The sequence below is a fragment of the Protomyctophum parallelum genome (assembly GCF_964188405.1).
Source record: "Protomyctophum parallelum genome assembly, chromosome: 1".
Taxonomy (NCBI): Eukaryota; Metazoa; Chordata; class Actinopteri; order Myctophiformes; family Myctophidae; genus Protomyctophum; species Protomyctophum parallelum.
In genome coordinates, this window is record NC_139697.1 from 19,454,480 (window position 1) to 19,478,907 (window position 24,428).

The window sequence follows — 24,428 nt, forward strand, 5'->3', positions numbered from 1 at the left end:
GGTGAGATAGCGAGAGAAGAGGAGGAAAAATTGGGGTCAAAAGTTTACGCGCTGAGCAAGTCTCCGTCATCTGTTCACTCGGAGCTTGATGCCAGCGTTATAATAGCGATCTTGACTCCCCACACAAAAGATAGAATAGCTTTGAATTACATATGTTGGACGGTGCACTCCAGGTGAACCCTGCATGCGGGGTGACCCCGCGTCAGGGACCGCGGGGAGGGGACCCCCCCACCCGTCCCCCAGCCCCAAGATTGAGTGGCTGGCGTTTTATTAGGGCGGTTGATTGGTGAATTTCCTTTGAATAAATTGCATTTGATATGTTTGGGGGACGAGGGCGAAATTTGCATTCTGAGGATTGATACTCTCGACCCGGTCACAGGGTAATGGGTAAACCCACCGCCCCCAAATTGAGCCCCCGGACCCCTTAAAAAACATTTAGTCCCTCTCCCTGCTGAAAGGGAATATCTGACTGAAAGACTTATACAAAAATGGCAAAAATGTGTGTGTGTGTGTGTGTGGGTGAGTGAGATTTGTTTTAATATATAACTAATATATTTCTTCTTTTACACAATCTTGCCTCATTTGCAGAGCGCTGAGACGAACTCCAATGTATTTCAGTGCTATTTGGAGGAAAGATATAAGGAAAAAATGTACAATGAAAAGCGGCAGTTCCCTATTTTATATAATATGATAGAACTCGTGCATTAGGCCCAAAGGCCCGTAAAATAACGCCCTGTGCTAAAAAAAAAAAGTCACTCAGTGAAGACAATATAAAACACAATGTTTTTAGTATAAGCTTTTAGACCAGACATCATTTTATTTATTTATTATTAATGTGTCTAAACTTTCTTATGAAAGACAAACAGGCTACACGAGTCCTGCTTTCCACTCAACAATAATTAAATCACTCAGTTTGGTATTCTTTGGAATGGTCTATTCGGCTAAATGAAACGACACTGCATTTCGATGTAAGAAAGCGAAATGTAATATAGGTAATTATTTAAAAAAATAATCTTAAAAGAAACGCACAAGAACATATACTTTTTTAAAATGTAGGTCAACTTTTATTATGGGCCTTAATCATATTTACACACTAGAACAAGGCTTATTATGTAGAAAACATAACATAGCAGGGCAGAAGTAGGAACTAGGCCTATAACGACATGCTAAATGCTTTAAAAAAAGAAAAAAAAAGAAAAAATGCAATCACAATGGAGTATAAGCATATAGCGGCCTCAACTCGAATCAACGTTTCTTTATTGTTGTTTTTAGGCTACTTTAAAACATGATATTCGAGCCTATATACTATACTAAATGTCGTCAAAACAGCAGTATGTTTGTTTTGTTTTTGTTTTTAAACAAACCATGTTGCCATTGTGCCATTGTGTGTGAAGCTGTGCATGTTACACACTTGTCCCAAAAAAATACCCTGTGTACCTGTAGCCATACCCGGTTCTGCGTAGAAACATGATGTCTAATTAATCAATCTTGATTGGGGGGGGGGGGGGGGGGGAGATCCCAACTTGTGCCAGGGCAGAAAAGTTGTATACACTTTTTTTTTAAGGAGTTCACTCTTTACCCCACTCTCACAATTGGACCTATACAAATAGGTCGTATATTTGTCTCGAAATGCTGCAGCTGCTGTTAGATTTCATATAAGTGACCATGCCCAATAATTCAGACCGCTTGTTCGGCACGCACGTGCATATATACATGCTTTGTGCAGGGTGTCGAGTGATGCGGGGGTCCAGTCCAATGCATGAAACGAAACGAGGTTTCATCCCAGTACTTTTTCAGTTATTTCGAGATTTGGCCACGTGTTGGTGACATAAAACGGCTAATGGCGTTTTTACCCCAACATTTACCTCATCTTGAATGCAGAGGAGATATTTTACTCGCCCGTCCGGGCTCCATATATAGACAAGAGACCTTGTGAAAGCCATATGCAATCTGTCACTATCGTCACAGCACTTCTCTGATAATCTAAATTTACAGTAAACTGTCAGCATGATATATTTTTCTTAAGTAGACCTTCACTTCACAGTATACCCTTGGAAAAGGAATAACACGCTTGAAGGTACATGCACGTATTTAAACCTATATACGATAAAATCTGAAATAGCCTTGGGCCAACGATTTCGGCTTCTAGATAATAGTCTCCAATTATATAGACAATTAGGCCTATTCATTTAGCGTGGTCTTATTTCCAGCACCATATTCTTTTCAGACATGCAACTTTTTAATCCATATCTGAACAATTTAATCCATCATTTCCTTTTATTTTTGGTTTGTTCAAGTGGACTCTTCCATTAGATAACTGGGTGATATTACTGTGATTGTGAAAGAAATCATACAATTTATGACATTTTAGTAGCCTACATAAACAGCCATTATGGTGGATTTTTGTGAATGATTTAAATTGGGGGTTTTCTGAGCCATGTGCAGGCCTGTGCTATAGCAACACGTAGAATGACCTGTAAAAACAGATAACCGTCATTCACGCTGGATGGCTCACTGTAAGTGGATAATAGCCGAGCTGACCTGGCCCATATTTATACAGGCAATATATAATACATTGGCAGTAGACTGTAAATTTAGATATCATGTGAAGTCGTCTTACCGTGGACATTAAGTTGATATATTGGCGTTCAGGTGGTCTCACGGCTATAAGGATATGGCTACACGTGGATACTGCTATGGCAGAGCTGTCCTCTGTCACTCTCGATTAGTTTGAGCGAGATTTAGGTCTATATACCTGCCCCTATACTTACAGCAAATGTCGACTTCATAGTGTCAAGGTTTTAAAAAGTGCTGATTGTGTTGATACATAAAAACCTCTGATGAATTGAAAAACCAGCATTCTAATCCGTCCATGCCCGCCAGTGCGCGTCAGCTACAATGTCCTCAAGCTAGAGAGACTGCTCCCAAGTCTTGTTTGAATAACCGAAACAGAAGAGAGCAAGTTTACATAGGCTATATAATAATGAAAATTGTCGCAATGCGTCCATCTGCAGTCTGTTTCTAGCTGTTTATAGCCAAGATCACCACTCACATTTAACTTCACTTTGGAAGTAAGCTACACCTCGACGCATGACTTTTTCAAATGGCTTAAGGGGTTTTGCACTTTTGCAAAAACTCTTTTGGGACCTTCCTGGGTGTTGACCCACGCTAAGTGCTCCCCCACATCACCAGGGTTGAACAAACCCTGGAAAACTGAAGTCCAAGGCCGTGGGGTGAACTTCAGGTCACTGCGTCTAACAGATATGAAAATGTAGCCTCTTTGCAGAAGGGCACGCCTTGTTGTTTAACAAAGACTGTCAATGCCCAAGATTAATCAGAAACAAAATGGAAACGGTGTCACTTTGGGGTCAGGCAGAAGTTATTTCTGTTTAGGGGAGCGAATAGAATAGGGGAGAGAAAAAGTGGGGGGGTAGGAAAGCTTTCAATATTTCCGAAGTTTGGCCTCTTTCACCATGCCCGGGCCTTCTTTAGATGGACAATTGCGGACAAATTCTGAAGGACTGCTGGTGATTTCGGGGAGCTGTACAGTGCTGTGCCTTGGATTTGTCCTGTTGCAGCCGCAGGGAGCTATAGGTTGCAGAGGAAACGGGTCGTACAGGGATGGCTTTTGGTGAAGCTCTGATGGCACAGAAGGAATACGGTCAGAGGATGCTATTTTGTGCTGTTCTTTTTTTGTCTTTCTTTATAGATAAGTCTGTTATAATGATGTGCATACGAATGGGCTAGTTCTATACTGTATATATTATGCCATTATTATTGTTATAACGGTTGTTTGTGTTGCTATAATTAGTAGTAGGCTAGCATTTTAATTATTACTGTGGGGTTGGTTGCCCTAAATATATGACATTATGTGAAGTTAACGTTCTGCCGATACTGTTGCTATATAGTATCTACCTGGCCGTTGTTTACAGTAGACTGGTATACAATATAGGAAGAGCGAGAATCTTTCTCTGAACTTTGACAAAATTATATGACATGACTTGGTTCCCTTTGAGAAGTTCTTGTAGCGTTCATTTGATATATTTCTGCATACATTTGGCAATAGAAAATGTAAGGTAAAATTAAATGATTTAATTTACTTACATTGCAATAGACAATTTGCTTGTGGACATATATGCTTTGTATAGCTATATGGTAGTCATTGGCCATTGCTTTTGCAAAATGTGTGGCTGAAAAATATTTGTTCATTGTTTTGACCGGCTTCTGGGTAGCAGTTTGCAGTTGAAATTGGAAAAAAGGTTATTGATACATCACATTTCCAATACGCTAACACAATAGGCCTACATTGTATTTGTATTTTCAACAAGAAGAAAGGCGCGTGACCACGCGATCACACCCTCGAACGTTTTATAAGTTATGAAATAGCAATGTGTAGGCTATATGACCAAAACACAGTTCAAAGTCTTTGTTGTGTTTGTGGTATCTGGCAAAAATTGAATTTAGGATTTGGGGATTTATTTAGGCCTCATGGACAGACTGATCTGGTTTAATTTGTTACAGAGTTGATTTGTTTGGTTATTAATTAAGGCTTCATTGATGGCCAGTGTATGCTCGGCAGTTCTTGGTCCAATACGGCTTGCTATATATTGTGTGATACTTTCAGTAACATCATGCCACAGGTACATTCATGTGAAAGTGTTGTCACTGGTTTATGGGTGTATTTTTTAGCGCATTTTCATGTCCAGTAACCAATATTCACGTTTGCCATCCCCTTCAGCCCTTTGTTTCCAAATAATCTGTATTCTTTGCAGGGGTTGAATTTGATGCAACATTTTCATCTCTTTTCAGAGGATGTTGATTTTAGGAGGAAATTATAGCATGTCTGCAGTAAACCTCGCCTACATACGTTTGCCACATGCAGTAAACAAGTTCCTTGATTGGGTTTTCTTTATATACTCTGATTTAATAAGGAAAACACCAACGTAAGCTAGTCCGAGCAATTTTCGTTGTGCCAATGCCATGCTTTCCATTGGTTCCTGTTTACATGATGCCCACAGGAGACACTGTGATTGGTGGCGGTTTACACGTGACCAGACAACTTTGTACATTTGACAGGGAGTAGGAGGGTTTTGTGGAGATCAGAAAAACGACAGCGCGATAAAAATTAGTATTGTTGCACTTCACAAATTAATGACCATGAGTTCCTACTTGATAAACTCGAACTATATCGAACCTTCCTTTCCTCCATGCGACGAATATCAACAGAGCGGATACATCCCTGCCCCTGCTGATTACTACGAGCGACCAAAAGACACGGGCTTTCCCCACCACGACGATGCATCCTACCCGAGGTCAAACTACACAGAGCCGAGCTACGATTACGGTAATGTCCCCTCGAACGGACTCGACGATTTCGCCGACGGGCATCACGCACAGCCCCAGCCCGTTCCACAGAACCACGGTCCTCCTCGTATCAACGCGGTTCCGGAGAGTGGCGCAGGGGCGAACGGCAGCAAAGACTGCAGCCACGCCAGTGAGGCATATCCCGGCATACCGAAGGGCAAGGAGCCGGTGGTTTATCCCTGGATGAAAAAGGTCCACGTTAACACCGGTGAGTTATCGTCACAGTTAAATAGTAGAACCACTGAGAAACAACCATTGGAACATACGCAAGCCCATTGAGGCAGCACTAGTAGCACCCCTTACAACAGCAATTTACGGCTATTGAGCAGCAGGGTCGGTAATTAAGGACCCTCGTAAATTTTATTGCCTGTGTTCGTCTGCCGGGGCCATGCGCCTTTGTTGCTTTTTAACCCAAAGTACCTCCACGACTGGACCCAAGCCAAACTGTAATATCCAACCCCGCTGTTTGGTTAATCATTTCTAAGCTTGATTTGTCCCTTGATGCGAGCGCTTGTACACATGGCATCTCCAAATTGAGGTCGTTCCCGCAACATGAATGACACAGAAAATGATTCAAACATTGCGACATTATAATACCCCCAAAAGAACAGAGGGGGAAAACGCCTTTATGGTTTACATTCTTTTAATGTGTCCAGTGGAGAATAGCGGGTTAGTTTGGATCGAACGCCATTAGTCTCACGTAACACCTGCTTGCTTGCATCTGTATTGCTTTTTCAGTCAGCGCCAGTTACAATGGAATAGGAGTGCCCAAGAGGTCCCGCACTGCCTACACCCGCCAGCAGGCTCTCGAGCTCGAGAAAGAATTCCACTTCAACCGTTATCTGACCCGACGCAGGCGCGTGGAGATTGCTCACACTATGTGCCTGTCCGAGCGCCAGGTGAAGATCTGGTTCCAGAACCGGAGGATGAAGTGGAAGAAAGACCACAAGCTGCCCAACACCAAGATTCGCTCCTCCAGCTCGGCCTCGTCGTCGTCCGCGATCTCGGGAGCCCCAGTACAGCAAATCAAAACAGGCCAGCAGCTCGTTCCCACGCCGTGCGCCGTAAGCCTATAGTGCATGAGGTCCCTGCGAAAAGCTACCCCCTAAACCCCAACATACAGACTGAGAATGACAGATAACACAAGTGGAATTTTGTGGACCGTTTCTTCAGTATGTTACACATGGTGTTACCCCGTTCCTCCCCCGCCTCGGCCACTGGGCCGCTCCGCGTTCTCTCAACCCCTTCGCCCTCACAGTCCACCCCATGTCTCCGTCCTGGTCGCTCCCTCTGCATATAAGCTTGAAAAATTCACCTCTAATTGCCGAGACGGCAACTGAAATGTATATGTATTTGTTTATAATTATGAGAAGAAGGATAACGCACATTCAGACGTATAGGACCTGGATCATAATGTATCATTACAGTAAAAAAAATAATGTATGGGGTAAGGTGGGAAGTCATTTTTCTATGTCCTTTATGTTTTTTTTTATTATAATATTATTGCTCATGGAAAGTTCTAATATACTTGAAAGATATTTAGAGAAGCTCTATAGGTGCCCTTCAGAAAAGCAGATAGCTGTTTTTGTTATGGCATCATTCGGAGTAACACAATGTAGTTTGTGTGTATGAATGGGTATACTGTTGAATGTAGTCCAGGTGACTTTCACTTCTAATGTACATAGACAAATCATAGCAATGGCACAATAAGGAAACACATTTCGTCAAGTAGAAATATGTCTGTTCGTGTTGTAGGTTGTACATTTGATTTGTGATAGTGCGTCTTCTATGGTGTTGTGTTCTTAACTGTGAATATTTGTGTGTTGTCTAAAAATGGACGTTGTAATGTAGGCTAGTGTAGACCTAAGGTGTTCTTGTGAAATAAATATGTACTTCAATATTATTGATATATGACTTTGGATATTATGGTGTAGATATATGTAACATGTTGACTCTCGAGTTCAGCAATGAATGCTATAGCGGTCATGCGTAAAACACGCAATACGCCTGACCCGAAGAGGTTCAGTTATGTTTCCAGTGTCGAGGTTAAACATGATTAGCACTTGTACATTTTTAATTTCATGTTGGTTATTATTATTTTTGCCATAAAAGAAAATTGATTAAAAAAAATCTGTATTGTAATGTATTTGAATATGCTGGGAAATATTGTGAAATTCCGTGCGTAAACGTCCAATTCTGTGTCAGGTTTATGTCGATTTCAGTGCGTCATACCTTAATTATTGTTGTAAGAATCTGCTAACTTAGTTTGACTCAGTGGAAATCCACTTGGGAGCTGCTGTATTTCCAAATATCTGTAATCGGGGGTGATGAAAAGTCACTGCTGGCAATGCTGGGCCTCTCCTTTCATTCATGCAGTCTAGAAGAGCTAAATTGCCACACAGAACCAATACTTTATCGATAAAGGGATATTGGATTTTAACTTCTTCAGTGTAACGTTTGTTGTAAACATATTTAGCAATACGTTGTGCAGCGCCCTGCATGCGTAAATTACGTATAGGCTGGGCAGACAGGCCTAACTTAATTCGACTACGGCACATCTTTGAATGCTCAATTGACTTTACTGCCCTATCTGTACAATATATATCTTTTCTTATGCCCATAAATGTCATGTGCCTTTTTATAGACGAAGCTGATTTGTGGTGTAGTGTGTACATGCCGATATAAGCTTCTGGCTTTAAGTATTAGCCTGTGCGCCAGCGAGGGGGTAATACGTTAAAACCCCAAATATGTTCCGTGCATTTCGCCACACATGTTTTCGCATGCATTTTAGGAGGAGATCTCCTCAAAACCTCGAACCTCGGTGCACCAGTGTGTAAGGGTTGGTCACTACCTGCTACAGCCAAACAATAGAGAGTTCACCGAGAGGACATGGCTGGATCTAGCCAATCACCGACCCGGAGCACTTCGCTTGACCCCTGACCTTACGACACACACAATGTTCAGACCATACATCAGTGTTAAGACCTCCGTGGCTTTTCTTCTTCTCATTTCATATTATTTGCCCAGAGACAACGCGGAAACAAAAACGATGTGTTAGGTGCGAATCTGTGCCCCTAATTCATTCGAACTGTTCTCTGAGACGCACTCATCTGCTATTCGTCACAGAGACACATCTGTCGGCGGAGTGTGCAAGCGGCAAATAAGAGAAGAAACACGTCGCAGTCATGTACACAAAGTAGAAATTCTTTCTGTTCCAAGTTTGTATATATCAGAACGTCATGGTTCCGCGGCGTAAGAGCATGTGAGATCTCATATGTTCATAATAATAATAACCTCATAATAAACCCTTATAAGTATGCTGCATGCAGGGCTACATTGACATGTCTGATTTATACTTGCATGGTTGCGCTTCTTGTCTCGCACCGAAGATGGCATATCTACAAGCTCACAAGGCCTCCCACCAGGAAGTGTTGTGAGCTTGTAGATCTATTCTTTTCGGTGCAGACACTGGCGTGCAACTGTAATACAACTATTAATCAGTCTTGCAGTTATATGAAATCCACAAACTGGTATATAACTTCAAAACGACTATGGCCTCACCTTGCTATAGAAAACTTGCTTGTCAATTATTGTGACGGTATAGCTTCATCCATGGCCATGGTGATATCTATTAAATTAATATATATTTTTGTATGTGTGTGTGTGTGTGTGTGTGTGTGTGTGTGTGTGTGTGTGTGTGTGTGTGTGTGTGTGTGTGTGTGTGTGTGTGTGTGTGTGTGTGTGTGTGTGTGTGTGTGTGTGTGTGTGTGTGTGTATATATATATATATATATATACATATATATTTATATATATTTATATATAGCCTATCCCATATAGCCTCCCTATGGAACATAACTTACTCAATTTGAGACTTCTTTGTCATAATTATTATAAGTCTACTCGCCCCTTCAGGTGGAGTACAGAGGATGGCGTTAGATTGGCACAGGTTTTACTGTGCCTCTCGAGATGTCGAGCTGCTTAAATTACACATTTCAACTCATTTGATGCACGAATAGAGGTCACTTCCAGTCTTCTGAAATTTTAATTTGCTCATCCACGTGACTTGTTGAATAATGAATGCCCTCGGGTCAGAAATAGATATGAAAATCTGCCGTACTGTATTTTCATTTGAAGTGAGCCTCAGCTGGGTGCATATCTCGTCTACATTTATGTTCTGTTCTGTCCGTCTGTTTCCATGTGGACAACGATCATCTTGCTACTTGTGAGTAGATTTGGGTATTTTTCCACTCTGTGGGGATTTCAAAATGCTAGAAAAGAATATTCACTTGTGGTGCTGTAAACGTTTAGTGGTGCGGTTTGGTCCTTGTGCGCATTAGGCAGATTACTCTCATCAAGCAAGCGGGTGATTAATTTAGAAGTGGACTCGTATATGCTCACAGGGCTTACCTTATGCATAAGATTCATGCAGCCGTCATAGGTTTTGCAGTTATAGGCCATGTACTTGAGCCAAATTATTCAAAAGTGTAACACGGGGGGATCAGGGGTCATTATGCCTTCATATTTCAATATTCAAGTGACAATAACTTCAAGCTATTTCATATCACTATGTGTAATATGTTATAGGCCTACTATCGTCGCTTTAACAAAGGACGTTAACAAGTTTTTCATAGGTCATCACTTGTAGATTTTAATTCACGAACTAATTGCTTGAAGTCTATGCAACTAACATTTGCAGTCAAAACATTGTAACATTTTGACTGCAAATGTCAGTTTGCACTTAATACTGACTATATATACATTGATTTGAATTGGCCAATAAAAAATAATAATATAAGTGACATCCTAGAAGTAGCCTATTAGGCCATTGCTGACTGAGAAATGGTTGCTGATGCTGCAGTCACGACAGTTCTGCATGTGAAAAGTCCGAAAAACTATATTCAATTCTGCGTGAATATATTTAAAAGTTAATAAATAAACCATCGAGTAATATAAGATAAATAAAACATCCTCAACGTTGGCCGTGGGTGGACCACTATACATTGGCTTGAAATGAACGAGAAAAATAACACAAGACAATATTCAACATTTAAGTTTAAGTGGAGTTTCTAATTTATTAGATGTGAGGGCAAATGCGTTAAAACTACCTTAACAAATGCACTTAGCTGTGCTTTTGCTGAGAAAGCCCTGTATTGAAAGTGGACACAAAAGACAACTGACAACTGGGTTAAACATTAACCACTGATAAATGCCAGGATTCATCTTATTATCATCTATCATTGTCATTATTGTTTACTATTGTTATTATATTATTACTATTAAGCTATAGCCTATAATTTAGGCACATAGATTCGGCCAGTTTCGCACTTACCTCAAAAAATAAACTAGACTATCAACAGTCAAAGAAAATGATAGTTTAACATCACAATTCAACGTCAGTGCTTTATTACAACCACCACCCATAAGGACCATCCACAAAATTCACCTCAAACGCCGACTTAGGTCTCCCAATAGTGTGCCTCATTCATAAGAATGGGTTTCTAGTCAGCATACGGCGTTGCATTTCGCATTAGCCTTGATGTTGGCCGGGGTAAACCCTCGAGAAAGACTTATCTTCGGCTGAGTGTATCGGTAACCCAAGTCTGCCAGTTAAGAGCTTCGAATGTCAACATTGTGGGGAGATATGTATAGTCGTCTGGCTAACATCCAAAGGCAGAGCGGCGAGGAGAGGTCTGTGCCTTTAACAACTCTTTGTTGTCAGCGATTAAGGCGCCTTTGATTTGTGCAACTATCTCTGCTGAAACGTCTGAGAAATGAGACACATTCAATCGGTTACTGCTGTTGGTGCAATAGCAATTAAAAAGGGTGCAACAAAACGTCGGTTACAGAAATCAACGTGGCCTCAGAGGTTTCCATCTTCTCCTTGTTTTTGACCCAAAATCATTTCACACTCGACTGTCTTTGCCTCTGCCCGGGTTCAGGGAAAAGTTCAGGTGCGGTGGCGAGAGGCAGCGTGGGAGTGAGTGTCTGTTTTCTATCTCTAGTCAGCTCCAGCCATGAAACTTCTCCAGTGTTGCCTTGCTTTATAGAGACGACCCCAGTGAACTCGTGCTGTAGAACAAAAACAAAAACAGAGCAAGCAGCACAATAAACACTTACAATATGTTATACAAACATTATAAAACAAACAAACATCAATGTTAACACACAATAGATAGCACATTAATTATACCGATTATGTAAATGTGAAATTAAATATCTTCACTACTTATTGTAAACGCTCTGTCCTCCTGTCCTTATTTTCTAGAAAAGGAGATGGTCTGCCTCGGCTTTAGGGCTTTAAAAGTTTACCGCTCAAGTTGTAGTTTGAGAAGACAATGTGTGGGAGTGGGGTGCTGTCCATGTCCGCTCCGAGTGATTAATAGTTTAGCTGGGGTTTTCCACGCCCGCTGCTCGGTGTTGACGGAAAAAAAGCGCCAAACGGTGCAGAGAGAAGAGAAGCTCTTCCGGCCAAGAGGCCCACATATATCCTCCATAACGGCACAATTACGCATGATAATATCTGTGATTTAGTTAAAATCAGTGAGTGGGGTATATGCCTGGGCATTGGGCCGTCCGCGTCTGCTCATTAGATTTTTGGTCTGGGTAGAAGTGACGTTGTTACTTATATACTTCCAACCAACAGTCTGATATATGTTCTCCTCCCCATACTAACATTTCAACATTTACCCTCCTGTGAGCAAACCTATAATTTCCAGCATCAGTCAACTGCTCATAGGAAGCACGTAGGCGCTGGCAGAGTGAACAGGGGGTCCATGTAGCGATCAGTGGGGTCGAGGACCCACACTTTGGTTGTCTCATCTCTACTTTCCGCCTACTGCTGATTGACATACAAGCACTCTTCACTGCCACCAGGACGGCACACCTTGCCTTAGCGTTAGGAAAGGTAATTATGTGACATTTGATTTGTATTTGGCCGCCAGCATGCAGGCTGCTGGTGATGGAGGACGTGGACGGTGCATGTTACTGGAACGCTCCCACACAGAAGCCTATATGGGGTATAGAGGGTGGGGGGCGACATTGAGTCCGCTACACACGCCCCGCAGCCTTGACTGTGCAGTAAATCTCACAGAAAATAGAAGATGTCACCTTTAAGAGTGTTGAATAATCATTACAAGGGTGTTTTGGAGGAAAGCCCCTCTCTGGCTCGCATAGTGCGAGTTGTCGCACTGGAGTGCTATAAGCATCCTGTCCTTTAACGTGTTCTAGTCTAAAAACTGTATAGCTCCCACTTGAAACTCGGCACAATAGCTGCTACAGCAGGATTAGCGCTAACGCTCACTCAGCGCTAATGGGCACCAAATATATGGCACTTTAAAGCCTGACGGAACAGCCCTCTCATCTGAATTGGTGACATGTGGAAAAGCTGCTGCTCTGCGAGAGACCTGCTCCTCTGCCAGATACATTGTAGTGTCATGTACCCCTCTTTTTTCTCCCTCAAACACCGATCCGTTTCTCCTCGGGGGCAACGACTGCCTCCATTAATGATTCACGGGCTCAAATAAAAGGGATTTAAGTTGACGTTGCGTCACGTGAGCGCGGCGCATAATACGGCGCGGTATTATGGCACGGGGAAGAAAACCGGAGCCCCGGTCTAGCCATATGATGCTGATTATATGCGCGTTACCCCCACTTTCCGTGAGGGGAGTCCGGGCTTTGTAGTTTTTTTTTTATCGAGGGAAAGAAACAGAAAGAAAGCGAGAAAGCCAGACGGAGAGACAGATCGCGCGCGCGAGGATCCCGGCTTTGTGGATGGTATTATATTGCTGTCACGGACGGATATGTTTTTCCACGCGGACAGAGTCCGTGCTTTGGGAGGATGGATTTTATTTTGAGGTATTTCCGTCGATTGTTCATTACTGTCGTGAGTTATTGCCACGCGAGGCAGAGGTCAGTAGAAAAGGAGTGCAGGGCTGTATAGCCGGGCTGGAAAATTGAACTGGAATAGGAGGCTATTAATATTCACCTGCATCTGGAGATATATGTCGATTATCCAAATTGCAATATAGCTCCTTAAGTGAATCCATTGAAACATGAATTGCCACATAAGCGTGGCCAGTTGAGGATTTGGCTGCTCATGGGTATGGCATGCAATTGCTTAATTTTGTGCTTCCAGAAAGCAATTGGCTACACATTTAAATAAACACTTAAATCATTTCGAAAATGATGCCAACGGGGGCTGCACAGATTAATATATAGGCTAGGCCTGTTTTTGATCCCATCCCTTGCAGGTGGTCAACCCCATAGCTGAGACACTGAGCTAGTGCTTGGCCTATATAACAGTTTGTAAATAAACGCGGCCATTTAAATCTCGGCTGCTATAACAAAAAAAACCAACCCAAACAGAGCAGGTGAAAGCAGTCACGCTGTCCCGTTCCAAAGTGTAATACATTTCCAATAAAAATGCATCAGTTTGTGGCTTTACATGGGTTTGTGGGTATAATGATAAATCAACTTGAGCTACATAAAAAAGTAAGAGAAAGCAGTGGGGTTGTGCCTCTCCGCCAGGGAAACGAGAATATAATGGAAGACGGAGTGCCATCTAGGACCGCGCGGCCGCGCTGAGGTCACGGCGCTCGTGTGTGATTTATGGGCACGGGGACTTAGGGAAGCCGTTGCGCGAGAGCTAATGACTATTCGATCCATTTCCAGTGGTGGAGAAAATACACAGGGAACAACAGAGGAACACAAGTCGTGTCTTTTTTTATAAGCCCATTGTATTATTTTTGTATAATTGTGTTTATATGCCTTTATAGGCTCGCAATGCATGTTTTTTTTATATGGCTAGAATGTGCATTAGTGATTTCCGTCATTAGTTTTGCAAAATGGCAGCTGTATATGCATTTTTTTAAATCTGGGCTTTGCTTATATACGAATCAGGATTTTAGAAAAAAATTGAACCCACATAAGCATATTTTAAAATGAAGTGCACGCGGGCTACAGGCCAGCAGTCTACTCTTCTGTTTTAAAATGTCGCTTAAATAATTAACTTCAAGCTTCGCGCATCGAATTAGACTCGATCTGTATTTCTATAACCTGATATTTTGTTTTATCCGTCATTTACCCGTGACACACATATAATAATTGATATCCTTGATATTAGTCTAATATCTGTTTTATATAGGCTCAGTGTGGGTGCTCTGTTTCGAGACGTGAAATTATAGTTCATAATAATATAGCCATGAGAATGAATGATCAAAAAACATATTAATAATAATTATAATAATAATTATAATAACACTTGCATGGGGTATTTTCAGTGAATATTAAAAAAGACATGCTTCTATTGTTCATTGCAGAATTACATCCAAGTGATTCCGGGGGATTGCACCGTCGTGGAGACACCCTTGTCCGGCTTCGGTGAGTCCATATATCTTTATTGATTTGTGTTATGAATGCCTGATGGTCATATCCTTATTCAATTTCTAATAAGTAGCTACCACGCACGTCCTGTAAAGCATTCAGGAGCAGGGGACGAGTAGCCCTATGGCTTGTACATTTCCTCGAAGCAGCGATATGAAGGGCCCGAGAGCAATAATTCGTTCTCATCCACTTGTCTTTGTAGTGTAATTTGTCACTATAAAAGTGACGAGGGGAATCGCACCTCTTGGAGCTGTGCCTTACTGCTTTCAAAAACCACTTTCCCTGAAAACCATCTGCCCGGCCCACGCCATGGCTTATACTGTGCTGAAGTTTTCAACTGGATTTTATTTCCTATCACATTGCAGATGCAGATTTTTTTTTTTTTACATTGTTTGGGCCTTATTTGCGCGTCCACCAACACACTGACATTTAACCCTGTGGTCAGTGCCAAATTAAAGAGAATGCCGAATCAGCATTTTACCGAAACAAAGGAGTAAATAATTAAACAAAGCATCTACTGTGATTTTGCTTTTTTTGAGGTAGGGAAAGAAAAGCCACGTTGGCTAAAAAAAAAGGAAAAAAAATCCTCATGCGTGGATTTCTGTCCCACTCACCATCCTACGCCGGTCGTGCGTTCTACCATTTTTAATAGGGCCGTTGGATCTGCGCTCCATGCAGCGCCTCAGACAAGAGAGGCTGCTCTGGACGTATTTACAGCCTGGAGATGCGAAAGGACATAAATCTCTTTTTCCTCTCCCTCCTCTGGCTGCAAAAGACACCATTATAACATGCTGAGGGATTCCCCCATGCTCTCGCCTCTCATCTCTTCTGTTTCTCACTGCGTGTCCTCTGCTTGCCTTTTGGTGATGAAAATTATTTCCATTTTTCTCGCCCAGCTCCTGGTTGGGGGTCTTTTCCCTTCGTTTACATCGAACAAGACTTTGATCCACCGTTTGGCCATGCATGCAGGCTCGAGAATATTGTAGTTGATTATTATTGTTATTATTTGGCCATTCAATAGCCTTCCTCTATAACAGCAGGCCGTGCGACCAGCGCGTCCACTGACAACAACGAAGCAAGCTGAGTAGATTTGGTGTTGGAATGAAAACTGAATGACCAGATCCTATACCACAGGATTGATACCCCCAAATGCAAGAAAGTGTCGGTTAATAATTAAGCCGTGCATATAGAAGCCCTTTATGTTCCAAGGGAATGAAAATGCCTTGTTGTTTTCGGTTGCTTATAACCCCTTCTATATAAGGCTATATTGCAACCCCATTCAACAAAACATAGTCTCACAACGTAGTAAAAAAGGAAAACAAATCATGCTTCAAAGCGCGTTTGGGTGGGCGTCTAAACTTATATTTATAATGATATATATTTCCACCTCATACATAAGCTTACTACCTCATACCGTAGGGGGAGGAGAGGCAGCCTCTTGATTTGAACTGGCTTTCCAAGGCGCTGCTTCATTTGCATAATTTTTCTTGTCTATGGTGACGCTATGTTTCGGGGGAGTTGTGTGTCTGCATGGTACTTGGTGAACGAACACATAGTCCAGCATAGCCCTGGCTACGTTTAATATTGGTATGAAGCCTGGGCATTGCTCTAGCATGTGATAAGTTCAATCGTGAGGGCAGATAGCGCTTATCTCGCTGACCTGACTGCTCACGCCTGCTTTCGTAATCTTGGTTTACCCATCCACGTCGAATAGGAAAGGAAAAAAAGAGAAAAAGAAAGAAAAAAGGGGGGGATTTCGTTTCTTGTGCACACAGAGAGCCCCTCGGCTCTTCCTTTTTTGTTGTGGCTGCTAATGCCGGGCGTGGGGCTAGGCGCAGTCCACTGCTGCTGCTGTGCTCAGCTCGCTCTGCCTAAACTTTTCTCTGGATTACCGCTTTGATCGATTTCGTCGCTGAATGAGAAAATATTGCGTCGTGCTTTGTATTCGTCGTCAGAGGATAAGGTAAGCAGGCCAGAAATAGGCTCCCTCGGTTGTAAATGGCGGAGTTTGTGTGTCGTGCGGTGATTTATCACCGTATGACTTACATCTCGGTTCAGGAAGAGTTCACACACAGTCAAGGCAGCAGAGCTGGGGGCTGAACAGAAAGCTTGAGTCTGTCTTGCTTCTCTCTCCCCATGCCATTTATTGCTATCGCATTATTTCTGTTGGAAATACACCAACAATCTTTCTGCAATGTATTCCAGAGCATCCTTTGAATAGCACATGTATAGTGAAGAGATCCTCTTTCAGTCTGTGGTTTAACTTGTGTTGAAGCTAACTTTAGTGAGTCTGATTTTGTACAGATTCGCCTGTATAGTCATTCATATATGCTGTACAAAGACGGAGCTGTTCAACATTTCCATTTAGGTTTTTCTTCCCTCCCCCTGTTCATTTTATTTTGAGTTCATTCTTTGATATTCACAAGTCAATTAACGAACCATTTATGTTAACTTTAAGATCAACATAACTAACAAATTTACAGTAAACATTCTTTGTTTGTCCATGATGTATTATAGCCTATATATGTACAGCAATAGTATCAGTTTATTTTTCAAGTGAAAGTAGCCTACACCTGAAATGCTCACATTTATCTTTATAGAAAAATATTTTGACAATGTATTTCCCTTATGATGCACTGTGTGCTTGCTGATATCTGCTCTGTGCAAAGCGGCAATGCTACTGGGATTAGTTTTTACTTTCACTGCTCTTATATTATTAATAGTAACAATAATAATAGCTAAATAATAACAATACTATTTATATTTATATTAATCGTGGTAGCTGTATAGTAGTGTTGTTAATAGCATAATTATTATTCTCATTAAATAGCTATAGGGCCTTATTTATAAATTAGGCTACTCCACCTATAATCTCTAACCCCTGACCGTCATACTCACATAAAAATAGAAAACAAAAATAGGCCTATAGCCTATAACTGTGTCTAAATACTATTATTAGTTAGTTTCCACAATAAGATTTCAGCTGATAAGATCCCCGTGGTTACCTCCAGTGAATAATGGTAGTGGTTTAGTGGCAGGCTGGGCTGGCTGGCTGTGCATTCCGGTAATTCTGTCCACTTCAACATGGGGCCTGGCTGCTCACCGGGCCGTTCTTCTCGAGCGGGCCGTCCCGGCCCACTGACCCTCATACATCACCGCGACGGGCCGCCGCGCAGACAGCACCGACAGCAGCCATTATTATGGGCCTGCGACGGGAAAAAAAAGTTCACGCCGTGGTCATGGAGATGCGCGGATGCCCGCCCGGTTTTTCAGGTTTCCTTGTGGCTCTTCCATTCGTCTTGTATGGTAGACTAGTAACACATGCAAAAAGGGGAAAAAAAGAAAGAAAGAAAGAAAAAGAAATGGGGAGAATGCGGTTGTTTATCCTTTGCGCCAGGTGGTCGGGATAGCAGACCGCAGCGAGGTCTATCCTGTTACTGATTGAAGCGTCTTTTCACTAATAGTGAGAAACAAAAATAGGCCCAGTCTAGCTTCAAGGAGATTAAGCGCACCAAGTGTTGTCCCTTGGCAAAGGGCTAATAATTATGCAAGCCCCAATACAACAATGTGTTGTTGTTTTCAATGTGCTATTAGACATGCATTTACCTATATATGCAGCTTTCTTTATTATTTTGGTTTTTGCCATATATTCTGCATTGCACTTGCGCTCTAAAAAAAATAAACAAAGACAAAAATAACAAATAAACAAAACTGCAACGTTGGTTAATTGGTCAGTATAGGCTAAGAGAGTTAAACATGCAATGCATTTGGTTATTGCTCCCGTTATGATCTAGCATGCATGTGCAGTATATATGTTTGAAAACGTTTTTGTTTTGAGGTGCACAGATGGTAATGCAAGGTTAGTGCGTGTCTTTGTGCCCCGTGTAAAGCCATAAGGTAAACGGTAATAGTCTACAGAAGTGCTGGCCCTATCTTGCCTGCATAGTCTCTCGTGTCAGGCCTGTATTGAAAAGTAAGATGGATCGCCACCATTTCTCCTCCTCACTGTGCTTCTTGTAACCCTAGGTTCACACGAGGAGGCCATTGGCGGAGAGGCGTCACGTGACCACGGGGTGCCAATGTTATTCTACAAGGGTGTCAAGACCCTGTCAGTTTCTGAAATAAATATTGGGAAACGGCGAGATGCAAAAGGCAACCTACTACGACAGCTCTGCAATTTACAGTGGCTACCCGTATCAAAGCGCAAATGGCTTCAGTTATGATGCCAATCAGGTCCAATATCCCCGGGCCTCTCATGTGGAAAGTGAGTACCATCGACCTGCCTGCTCCCTGCAGTCTCCTGACGGCTCCGTGGCCCTGCAGAAGCCGGGGGAGATGGCGGAGAGCTGCGACAGGAGCACAGCTATTCAGGCGGCGCAGTCCACGGTTCATCCCGAAAGCAATCAACCGCAGGTGCCAGTGTCAGGCCCACCCCCCACTCCACAGTCCCCCGGTGCTCTCGCCCAAAACGCGAGCAACGGGCCCAACCAGCCCAGTGCCAATAAGAACGGTTCCCCGACCTCCACGACGCGAAAGCACATCTTCCCCTGGATGAAGGAGTCCCGTCAGAACACAAAGGGAAAACCCACCAGTAGTTCCAGCTCAGGTATACCTTTTCTATGGCTATACTGCTGGTGGCGTGCACGCACGCACACGCACGCACTTAACATATGCATGCGGGCTCTGTCTCTCTCACACAAAATCAACACGCACGCCACGCACGCATGCTGTATATGACACAACACAATTACCTCTTCTTTTTTTTAACCTTTAATTACCCAGCATGTCCCATTGGGTGTAAGTCCCTTTTTTATTATTTAATTTAATTTATTTATTTTCCAAGGGAGCTGGTAAAGGTGGAAATGTTTGACCTTATATCATGTCTTAAATTGTGTTTGAGAACTATTCTGTGGGTCTATATTTGCCTCATGAATCCCACCATTTGCTGTCCCTCCTCTGCCCTACATTTGACCTGCAGCTACAGTAAACAGTGCATCGCCTCTGATGATCACACGATGTCCGCCTGCAAGACAACAAACAAACAAGCCCAAAACAGTTGTTTCAGTTTGTCCTCCTGTTTTGATAAGAGGGAAACTTCTGGGTGGGGGTTGGTGGTTGTTTACTGTGGAACCATATACGGTTCAACCATAGGCTATACGAATCACATGGTCACGTGGTCATTATCAGTGTTTTGTTTTTTGTGTGTCCCCCCCCCCCCCCAGTACAGGCCTGGTGCAGTGGTTTTTATGTATTTATTTCAAAGACCTCCATAACTCTGAGAGAGTGTACAAATGCCCCCCCCCCCCCCCCAGCCCCCATAAAGAAACCCTGAAGGTGAAGGTCCCAGCACCCCACTTTGAGAACCACTGATCTAAGGTTCAGCTATGCATGATCACATCATTTCACATGGCCTTATCGTGTGTGTGTGCGTGCGTGCGTGCCTGTGTGTGTTTTGGGTTTTTTTGCAACGTAGCTATACTTCGCCATGACAGTTGAAAATGGAAAGCAACGAGGCACCATTCTGGCACTCTCTGCATGAGACCATGGGAACCCATTATTCACGATGATCATAGCAGTTACGGAAGAGATATTTATTAGGTATTGTAAATGATATTGGATACTATCATACTCTCGGAGAGCCATTAACGCTCACAATATGTGATTGAATAGGTTGTCTATATGCGCATTTTACGCAATTGGGCTGTGTCTTTTACGCAATGTCTCCAGCTCCAGGTTTTAATGGTATTCAGTTATGCATAATCACATTAATTGACACAATCATCAGTAATTGTCCTTGTACAAAGTCCGTTATTCCCGGTGTTGGGCTCTCCTTCCATCTCTGAAACAAGCTAATGGGTTACGTTATGTCATGCTGTATTTGGTTCGCGCTGGGTTCAGACGACCGGTAGTAAAATTTATTAGGTGCTGGCAGCCTGCCACGCGTGGTAAGCAGACCCACACCTTGCTGTACTGCAGCCAATCCCCAGCCTCTCTGGAAGGTGAGACGTATTGGTGGGGGCAAAGAGAGCGGGCTTTACGCACCCCCTAGGAATACATAATGCCTGTGTTTGCATTACGCGTGCGACTAAAGGGAGAGATGAGGGTCAATCAAAATGCTTTAGCAGAAATATTTTCGGGTCGCCATGTTCTTGGATCGGTTATTGACCTACTACAACGTGATTACGAGTTTTATTTTCCATTCTGTCATTTGCCGCAACGCGCGGAGCACTTTGTATGCATTGATTGTTAATTGCCTTATGGCAACCCGTTGATATACCCTCTGTGCAGTGCACACTGCAATATAGGAAGCTGATTTCTCAAAAAATGTTAGGATTCCAGCACACAGAATGAGAAAATAGAGAAATAATGATAAAGTTTTATTTGTATCTGAGGGTGCATGCGTGCATGGCATATTTATTGCAGTAAAACCATGCTCTCCTTTCAGCCCCCCTCTGCCACAGTCCCAATACTGATGGGGAGATTAGCTATCAACTGTGTCTATGTGCATTGTCACACTACTCCCTCCCATCCCTTTAACCCCTTCTCGTTCCCTTTCTCTCTGTCTCACACTGCATTTCTGTGTCTCTCGGTCTCCCCCTTCCCTTCCCCGTGTTTCGCCATTAATGGATTACTAATTGACAGTTTTGGGCAGTGTAGTTACTAGTAATATATTACTGTAATGTTATTACTTTTCCCAGTAACGAGTAGTGTATAAGGTATTACTCTGCCAAAACAGTAATATTATACCTATTTTATTTTATAGCCTTTTTGGCTGATTGGTGACTGTTCTTAATATTATTATTCAAAACAATTGGATTCAGTTCTAAAAGAAGCTGACTAAACACATTGTGTTGTTGTGCATCCCTTTTTTGCGGGTGACAGGGCACAAAAGTAGCCTAATATGTAATATTATATAGCCTAATATGTATTAGTCTTGATTCCAAGTATAGGCTGATATAATATTTTTTACTTTTTCCTAGGTATAATATGTACTCTAATATTGCCCAACACTGCTAATTGACACCGTCTCCCTCTTCCCCCCTGACAGTGGAGAGCTGCCCCGGAGACAAGAGTCCTCCTGGGTCGGCGGCGTCTAAGCGGGCCCGGACGGCTTATACCAGCGCGCAGCTCGTTGAACTGGAGAAGGAGTTTCATTTTAACCGCTACCTCTGCCGGCCCCGGAGGGTGGAGATGGCGAACCTCCTCAACCTGACCGAGAGGCAGATTAAAATCTGGTTCCAGAACCGCAGGATGAAGTACAAGAAAGATCAAAAGGGCGTCGGCATGATGCCTTCTCCTGGGGGGCAGTCTCCACGGAGTCCCGTGGGCCCAGCCTCCGGTGGCGGAGGATACCTCAACTCTATGCATTCTCTTGTAAACAGTGTCCCTTATGAATCACAGTCGCCGACGTCTTACAACAAACCCCATCAAAACGCATACGGCATGGCCACGTCATATCCCCCTCCCTTGAACAGCTCCCTCAACAACTGCCCGCCCTCCCAGAAGAGGTACCCTGGGACCGACTCGGCCACGCCCGAGTATGACGCGCATCCTCTCCAGGGCAATGGCAACTATGGGCCGCACATGCAGGGCAGCCCCGTGTATGTCGGCGGAGGCTACATCGATTCCATGCCCAACTCCGGGGCCTCCGTTTTCGGTCTGACCCATCTCCCGCACCCGCCGTCCACAAACATGGACTACAATGGAGCAATCACAATGGGCAACAGCCACCACCACGGAGTGTGTGATCCGAACCCGACGTACACAGACCTTACGCCGCACTATTCTCAGGGAAGAATTCAGGAAGCGCCCAAATTGACGCATCTGTAGCGGTGGTGCAGCCCGGATCACTCCGCCCATTGTCTTACATCTCCAGTCCCAACATTATCGCTTCGTTTCTGCGCCTTCTTAAATGGCTTCCTCCTTTCTCTCTGCTTTTTCTTTATGTTTTCTATAGTTTTTGGTGTGTGTGACGTAGCGTATAGGAAAATAATCACTCTTGCTTGAATTTTTTTCCTCTATTTGCTCGTGTCATTGTCCCACAAAGACCTTTATCTGGGCTCAGACGCCAGGCGCGAGGAGGAGGGAGTGGGGTGGGTGGGCACAATATTATGCATAGACCTATTTAATCTTTTTTTTTTCTCCTTCTTCTTCTCTCGTTTAAAAATCGAAAATCAAACAGGGTATTATGAACAAATATTATGGTATTATTTTTCAATGTGAATTTGTTCGTCATTTTTTATTTATCCACATTTGAAGAATTGTGTGTTATTTTGTTATTTTCAATTTGCATTTTGTTGCACTTGTGAATGGATCCTCAAAGAACCACAAGCCGGGATTAACGAGGAGATGTATACGTTTTTGCAGAAGGAGGGTCTCTTATAGATGCTGAAACACACGACCTCCCCCGCTGCTTGTGTTGTTATTCTGTTGGACTTTTCTGATGTTATTTATTTCGTTCTATTATGTGTAAAGATGAAAATCCCTTTAGTATTATTTGACACCCCCGCTCGCTTCGTGCATGCGGGGTGAACGTTGATGGAATATATAGGCCCGTTCCAGCCCGTACCGTGTCTGCTATCGGCTCCTCGGCATGGGCACTGCTAGATGTTGCTGTTGCGGTTTCTGTTTATTTTATTTTTTATTTTTCTTCTTCTTATTCGTCGTATTCTCATTCGAGGAGGTGATTTGTTTTCTCAACGAATGTAAAATCAATCAGTCATGCAATAAGGGTGGAAAGAAGGACACACGTTCGTAATTTCTTTATTGAAGAAAAACAAACAGCTATTTTTTTTGTTTCTTTTTCAATGTCATACATTCCATGCTGCTCCACTCCAGTTGGAAGAAATTAATAAATGAATTGAAATATAATTATAGTTCATCCTCCCAGCTTTAATTTGACGCACCCCAGACACATAACAACACATCAAAGAGAAATAAATCACAACATTACAGTCTCCTCGATAAGAAAAAAATAATCCAGTAGCTACCTCTTGCTATCCCTAATACATAGTTTATATTAGGCTACCTATAACCCCATATAATAAAATATTTATTATAGAATATATATTTAATTGTAATTTATGACATAATAATAATATAAAGCTTTTGTTACTGTTCTTAATAATATTGTACACATATAGGCGAAACATGCAGTTCCTGCATGCAAGAAAAGAAAATATACATTTCCACAATATTCATGAAGAAAATTGAATAAAAGCTGCAGCGCTTTGTATCCTCGCCTTTCGACAGTCTGAAAACACTCGAGTGGTCTCCTTCCTGCCTCTCATCCGCGTATAGGCACATCCATAATAATAAAAATGTCACAAGGGCCTTCTGGTGGATCTGCAAGAAGACAACAAGCTAAATGAGAAATCGTTCGAAAAATAATTATCTGATATATCCAGTCAGTCAAATTCACTCCCGGCGCTTTCCATGGAATGTAGGCTACACACAGCAATCATATAACGGGCTTATTTGTTTCATGATCCTCTTTGCGGATGTAAAATGAAATACACAATAATGCACTAATGCATAAACACACCAGAACTGCAGACATTGCAGGTATAATATGTTTTTCCATGTCTCTAGGCTGCTTTTGCGAAAGCGCATGCTGCCGATAAGAAATGCGGCCCACCTCTTTAAATATACGTTTTTAAATTTCAAAATGCGTACATTTTG

The 24,428-nt window shown here is 42.6% G+C and overlaps 2 protein-coding genes across 7 annotated transcripts in view; both read left to right on the top strand.

Annotated features, from left to right (window-relative positions):
- The window catches only part of hoxa3a (homeobox A3a), a 34,713-nt gene extending 10,490 nt beyond the window's left edge, over nt 1-24,223 (top strand). Inside the window, exons 1-4 of one of the 6 annotated variants that reach the window (XM_083778985.1) lie at nt 9,548-9,588; nt 14,684-14,744; nt 18,774-19,353; nt 21,796-24,223. In XM_083778985.1, the coding sequence (XP_083635111.1) occupies nt 18,891-19,353; nt 21,796-22,577 (1,245 nt within the window). In that variant the 5' untranslated portion in view covers nt 9,548-9,588; nt 14,684-14,744; nt 18,774-18,890 and the 3' untranslated portion in view covers nt 22,578-24,223. Of the gene's footprint in view, nt 1-9,547; nt 9,589-12,184; nt 12,271-12,643; nt 13,275-14,683; nt 14,745-16,298; nt 16,711-18,773; nt 19,354-21,795 lie in introns of those variants that run through there. The other 5 variants (XM_083778987.1, XM_083778983.1, XM_083778986.1 and 2 more) reach the window with 5 other exon arrangements.
- On the top strand, nt 5,152-7,304 carry hoxa4a (homeobox A4a; the record flags this gene model as incomplete). The annotated part of the gene is made up of 2 exons (XM_083772933.1): nt 5,152-5,572; nt 6,103-7,304. The coding sequence occupies 2 exons, from the start codon at nt 5,152-5,154 to the stop codon at nt 6,438-6,440; spliced, it is 759 nt and encodes a 252-aa protein (XP_083629059.1). The 3' UTR covers nt 6,441-7,304.
- Nucleotides 24,224-24,428: the final 205 nt, after the last annotated feature.